General features: G+C 42.3%; 1 protein-coding gene across 2 annotated transcripts; it reads left to right on the top strand.

Moving 5' to 3' along the window:
• Positions 1-4230: 4230 nt before the first annotated feature.
• Positions 4231-6246, top strand: LOC129640772 (cyclin-I-like). 2 transcript variants are annotated; one of them, XM_055565824.1, is made up of 2 exons: positions 4231-4891; positions 4971-5142. In XM_055565824.1, exons 1-2 carry the CDS (start codon positions 4434-4436, stop codon positions 5140-5142), a joined length of 630 nt encoding a protein of 209 aa, XP_055421799.1. In that variant the 5' UTR covers positions 4231-4433. The 2 variants fall into 2 exon arrangements, with proteins under 2 accessions (XP_055421799.1, XP_055421798.1); XM_055565823.1 differs by having other exon boundaries at positions 4301-4390; positions 4548-6246.
• Positions 6247-6721: the final 475 nt, after the last annotated feature.

The raw sequence follows: 6721 nt of genomic DNA, 5'->3' as shown, positions 1-6721 counted from the left end.
GATGAGAGTGAAAGAGGAGAGTGAAAAAGTTGGCTTAAAGCTCAACATTCAGAAAACGAAGGTCATGGCATCCGGTCCCAACACTTCATGGGAAATAGATGGGGAAACAGTGTCAGACTTCATTTTTCTGGGCTCCAAAATCACTGCAGATGATGACTGCAGCCATGAAATTAAAAGACACTTACTCCTTGGAAGGAAAGTTATGACCAACCTAGATAGCATATTCAAAAGCAGAGACATTACTTTACGAACAAAGGTTTGTCCAGTCAAGGCTATGGTTTTTCCTGTGGTCATGTATGGATGTGAGAGTCGGACTGCGAAGAAAGCTGAGTGCTGAAGAATTGATGCTTTTGAACTGTGGTGTTGGAGAAGATTCTTCAGAGTCCCTTGGACTACAAGGAGATCCAACCAGTCCATTCTAAAGGAGATCAGCCCTGGGATTTCATTTTTTTTTTTTTTTTTTAGCACAGGAAGAGTTTTTTTTTTTAATTCCAAAAATCATTTACTTTGTTGCAAGTATAGGAGTCAATGCACATTTTGCCATTTAAGAGGAAAGAATGTGTGGATATCTGAGGGAACATATTTGTGGCTTGTTTCCATGATAGTTCAGAGCTCCCTATCCTGCCTGCCTAAAAGAGATCAGCCCTGGGATTTCTTTGGAAGGAATGATGCTAAAGCTGAAACTCCAGTACTTTGGCCACCTCATGCGAAGAGTTGACTCATTGGAAAAGACTCTGATGCTGGGAGGGATTGGGGGCAGGAGGAGAAGGGGATGACAGAGGATGAGATGGCTGGATGGCATCACTGATTCGATGGACATGAGTCTGAGTGAACTCCGGGAGTTGGTGATGGACAGGGAGGCCTGGTGTGCTGCGATTCATGGGGTCGCAAAAAGTCGCACACGACTGAGCGACTGATCTGATCTGATCTGATCTGATTGATGTGTTAGGTACTATGTTACCTGCTGGCCCTACAAAGATGAATAAGGACCTCAATAGCAAGTTCTGCTTTCAAAAGCAAATGTCCTGCAGTAGGACCTGAACTAAAAATGAGGACGAGTTCGTACCCAATACAATGGCTATTATTCCAAAACAAAAACCCAGAAAATAACTAGTGTTGGTGAGGATACAGAGATACTGGAACCCTTGTGCATCGCTAGCAAAAATGTAGAATGGAGCAGCTGCTATACAAAACAGTTCGGAGGGTCCTCACAAAATTAAACAGAATTATCATGCTATCCTAAAATTTCACTTCTGAGAATAACCAAAAAAAATTTAAAGCAATGTCTGGAACAAATATTTATACATCTGTATTCACAGCAGCTATATTCGTAATAGCCAAAAAGTGGAAGGAACTCAAGTGTCTGATGCATGAATGATTAAACTAAACGTTGGGCATAAATATGCAATGAAATATTATTCAGTCTTAAAAAGGAAGGAAATCCTGACACTTGTTACGACGTGCATGAATCTTGAAGACATTGGACAAAGTGAAATAAGCCAATCACAAAAGGACAAATATTTTATGATTTCACTTAGATGAGGTACTGGAGTAGTCAAATTCAGAGAGAAAGAAAAAAAGTAGAATGGTGGTTGCCAAAGGTTGAGGGGAGGGGAGAACAGGGAATTAGTGTTTAATAGGTACAGTGTTTCAGTTTCAGAAGCTGAAAAAGTAAAGGATAGTGGTAATGACATACCAAGGTGACTGTACTTAATGCCACTGAACTGCACACTTAAAAATGACTGGAATGGGGGAATTCCTTGGTGGTTTCACGGTTAGGACTCTGAACTTTCACTGCCGGGGACTGGGTTGAATCCCTGGCTGAGGAATTAAGATCCCACAAACTGTATGGCATGCCAAAAAACAAACAAGAAAAGATTCAAATGGTAAATTTTATGTTATATATATTTTGTGTACATGCATGCTAAGTCACTTCAGTCATGTCCAACTCTTTGCAACACTATGGATTGTAGCCTGTCACACTCCACTGTCCATTGGATTCTCCAGGCAAGAATACTGGATTGGGAAGCCATGCCCTCCCTCGAGGGGATCTCCCCGACCCTAGGCTCGAACCCACATCTCCTGCATTGGCAGGCAGTTGCTTTACCACTAGTGCAACATGTATATTTTGCCACAATTAAAAAAAAATTCTGAGGAATATTATCTATAAGTGCTACTATGAAATAGCCAGGATATATTGTTAAGTAAAAAAAAAAAAACAAGGTAGAGAAAACAAACAGTATGACACTATATCAAAAGAGCGTGGAAGAATATATAGCTATACACAGATATTATACAGACATTTTCTACAATTACTATAACTTTTAATGGAAGGATAAACAAAAAGCTTTAAAAAAAACCAACTACCCCCAAGGGAAGGAAAGAATAAGGTTAGGATTCAGCTGGTAAAGAATCCAGCTGCAGACTCCGGTTCAATTCCTGGGTCGGGAAGATCCCTTGGAACAAGGATAGGCTATCCACTCCAGTATTCATGGCCTTCCTTGGTGGCTCAGATGGTAAATAATTTGCCTGAAATTCGGGAGACCTGAGTTCAATCCCTGGGTTGGGAAGATCCCCTGAAGGAGGGCATGACTGCCCACTCCAGTATTCTTGCCTGCAGAATCCCCACGGACACAGGAGCCTAACAGGCTCCAGTCCAGTGGGTCTCAAAGAGTCAGACACAAATGAGTGACTAAGCACAAACACAGTCCAGAAACTAGACTCCTCTCAATGTACCTTGTCATAGATCTCAAGTTTTTAAACATGATTATAAAATAAATTTAAACAAAAAAAATTTTTAAGTCGTTCCTCAAAATCAAAATGAAAAACAAACCTACACTGTATATTGAGTTAAACCAAACAGAGGAGTGCTTAACTCTGAAACACAGCAATCTGACTGCACATCCTTGGTGAAATGCATCCTAAGGACATAAGAAATACAAAGAAACCTTACAGTGCTTTCAGTAATGATACTGATATTATGCTGAAATTATGTCATGTCTGTATATCATAAGGTTTCGGTATGAGAAGAAACAAAAATTCTAAAATTTTAAATAAAAACTCTCCAATAATATTTCATTACAAGTTATCAGTATAAACTCATGCTGAACTTTCTTTTTTTAAAAAAGTATTTCCTAGCTCCATCTTTGAAGAGACCTATAAATTACTAACCTAGGATCAATAAGCATAGCACCCAGAGAGCAGTCTGTAAACGTCCGTGACAATTCCTTCCAACTCAAAGGAACCAGCGCTCACAAAAGAAACTGATAATTCAAGTTCTGAGGCAGAATTTTATGAAATGAGGTTGGATCATACCAGAAAGCAAGGAAGCAATCAGAAACCACTAGGGTAGTATCAAAAACACTTAGGAGCTATCTTGAAGAGGTGCTCACTGCCAAAAGCAGAACAGACTGAGCCACAACAAAATAATAACGGCAATGGACTGAAACCCATAAAATATGATAAAAATCCATGACTTCATAATGATACTTGAAAGGAGAATGATGATATTTGAAAGGAGAAAGATCTCATTAGTCACTTTTGAAAGATTCTTATGAATCAATTTATTATCCTAAAAACTAACAAAGGAGAACAGCTGCATATTTACTGTCTTTTTTATATAAACTGAACACAAGAGTAACTCAACAGTCCAATAATCAAAATGAGGAAGTTTCTGTTTATAAAGTATTCTAGCTGAGAAACGAAGAATGACAGAGTATCACCATTTTACAAACCCCTAATAAAATTCTAGACCTAGGGAAAGATCGACGGCTGCTAAAATTATACAGAGTAACAAGCAGATATTACAGGGCCTTGGAACTATTCTTTCAAAACAAAAACAGCCCTCCCTCCCCAGCCTTCCCCGCGAGCGGACGCGGCATCGCCTCTGTCTCGCTTTTTTCTTATTTTTCTCCCCCCTTTCCCCTTCCTTTTTTTTTTTTCATTTTTCCCCCTTCCCCCCCTTTCACCATTTCCCCTTGGAGGCGCTTCCCCTGGGCAGGGGCAGAGCCGGTCTCACCCCCCGCCTCTCCCCGGCCCCCGCCGCCCTATGGCGAGAGGGAACCCCCTCCCCATCCGGGAACAAGCGGCGGCGGTTGGAGGAGCGGGACCGGCGGCGGCGGCCTCAGGTCCGCGGGCGTCATGGAACTAATTCGCTGACCAACCCACCGGCTGCAGCCGTGCGTCCCGCTCGAGCGCCAGCGCCCGTGCCCTCCGGCCCGCTTTCCCCTCTTCTCCCTCCTCTGTCGGCCCGGTCCTGGTCCCGCGCGTCTCGTCGCCGCGCGCAGAGGAAAATGAGGTGGTAACGGGCCCCCGGATGACCCCTCGTCACCACTTTGAGGTCTACAGTTCTGCCGGGGAGGAGGAGGAGGAGGAAGAAGAGCAGGAGAAGGTAGCTACATCAAGCTGGGTGGCAGGCAGATCCATAGGATATCATGAACTTTCCAGGGCCTTTGGAAAACCAGAGATTGTCTTTCCTATTGGAAAAGGCAATCTCTAGGGAAGCCCAGATGTGGAAAGTGAATGTGCCGAAAATACCTACAAATCAGAATGTTTCTCCATCGCAGAGAGATGAAGTGATTGAGTGGCTGGCCAAACTCAAGTACCAATTCAACCTTTACCCAGAAACATTTGCTCTGGCTAGCAGTCTTTTGGACAGGTTCTTAGCTACTGTAAAGGCCCACCCCAAATACCTGAGTTGTATTGCAATCAGCTGTTTTTTCCTGGCTGCCAAGACTGTTGAGGAAGACGAGAGAATCCCAGTACTGAAGGTGTTGGCAAGAGACAGTTTCTGTGGCTGTTCTTCTTCTGAAATTCTGCGGATGGAGAGAATTATTCTGGATAAGTTGAATTGGGATCTTCACACAGCCACACCATTGGATTTTCTTCACATTTTCCATGCCATTGCAGTGTCAACTAGACCTCAGTTACTTTTTAGTTTGCCCAGTCTGAACCCATCTCAACATTTGGCATTCCTTACCAAGCAATTACTTCACTGTATGGCCTGCAGCCAACTTCTGCAGTTCAAAGGATCCATGCTTGCCCTGGCGATGGTTAGTCTGGAAATGGAGAAACTCATTCCTGATTGGCTTCCTCTTACAATTGAACTGCTTCAGAAAGCACAGATGGATAGCTCCCAGCTGATCCACTGTCGGGAGCTTGTGGCACATCACCTTTCTACTCTGCAGTCTTCCCTGCCTCTAAATTCCGTTTATGTCTACCGTCCCCTCAAGCACACCCTGGTGACCTGTGACAGAGGAGTGTTCAGATTACACCCCTCCTCCGTCCCAGGCCCAGACTTCTCCAAGGACAACAGCAAACCAGAAGTGCCAGTCAGAGGTCCAGCAGCCTTCTGCCACCATCTCCCAGCTGCCAATGGGTCCAAGTATGCCTCTGCCAAACGCAAAGTGGAAGAAATGGAAGTGGATGACTTCTACGATGGGATCAAACGGCTCTATAACGAAGATAACGCTTCCGAAAGTGTGGGTTCTGTGTGTGGCACTGATTTATCACGGCAAGAGGGACAGGCTTCTCCTTGTCCACCTCTGCAGCCTGTTTCTGTCATGTAGCTGCAAGAGTTACCTTCAAGTGCAAACTAAGGTAGACGACTCTGGGGATGGGAGCATGGAGAACCAGGATAGGCTATGTAAGGTATATATCTTTTCAGGCTGATTTGAAATGAGCCAGAGGAAAAAACCCAGTTGATTTGTATGACTAATTATAATTTAACAATATTTAAGCACTTAAAAACCAAAAAAAAAGTCTAAAGATCAAAAAAAATTTTAGTAAAAAATTCCTTTGTAGTATTTGTCAGTTCTACCCTTTACTCTGCTAAAATGTAACGTGTAGATTGCCTTGTGTCAGAAACTCACAGTTTTTTTTAAATTCCAAAATTCCTAGCTAGCAAACCTTGTCCCAGAATCCTGATTTAATTTTCCCTCTTGCTTTTGCTTGCTTCTTTGAATACTAAATGAATTTTATGCATGTTGATCTATGCCTGCTGATGAGGAAACCCTCAAAGTTTATTTTTAGCAATCTAGTGAACAAATTATTTCAGTGTGACAGCCATGTTTAATCCATGATTCAAATTCAAATTAATCTGGAAAAGGTACTTCAAAATTGCCCCATATGAATCAGGTGGTAAAAAGGACCCCTGTTACCATTGTTGATTTTTGTCTCCTTTCAATTTCTAGAGTTTGAAAATAAAATTACTTTCAGTTTTTGTTTATCTTAAATTGAAGCTTAAAAGTGGCACGTGATTAAGACACTCTTAGGTTTGTTGAAAGGATTTTTGACATTTGTATAAAAATTTGTGATAAAGACTATATCGAGGTGCTCACTAAAGAAACGTAACAGCTAAAGTTAGGTTTTTTAAACTGCTCAGTTCACTCATTTATAATCAGCAGGAGAGACTCTCTAGATGTTGGGGCAGCTCTGTGATTGGGATCTGTAACATGTATTAACTGAATTCAGTACCCTAGTTTTATGTTAAGCCATTAGGATTTTTCTTGATCAGTTAACCCCCTGCCTCCCCAGCCTACCTGTATTTCTTGATCAGTTAACCCCCTGCCTCCCCAGCCTACCTGTATTTCTTGATCAGTTAATCCCCCTGCCTCCCCAGCCTACCTGTATTTCTCTTAATGACTTCTGGATTCTGAGCTCCCTGTGCAGTCTGAAGAAGGTATTGCAGTCAGAACCATGTACTGATGATAAAAGCTACTGG

This window comes from Bubalus kerabau, unplaced genomic scaffold (genome assembly GCF_029407905.1).
Source record: "Bubalus kerabau isolate K-KA32 ecotype Philippines breed swamp buffalo unplaced genomic scaffold, PCC_UOA_SB_1v2 scaffold_40, whole genome shotgun sequence".
Classification (NCBI taxonomy): Eukaryota; Metazoa; Chordata; class Mammalia; order Artiodactyla; family Bovidae; genus Bubalus; species Bubalus kerabau.
The sequence above is the reverse complement of the archived record's forward strand: the minus strand, read 5'-3'. Positions and strand labels throughout refer to the sequence as shown.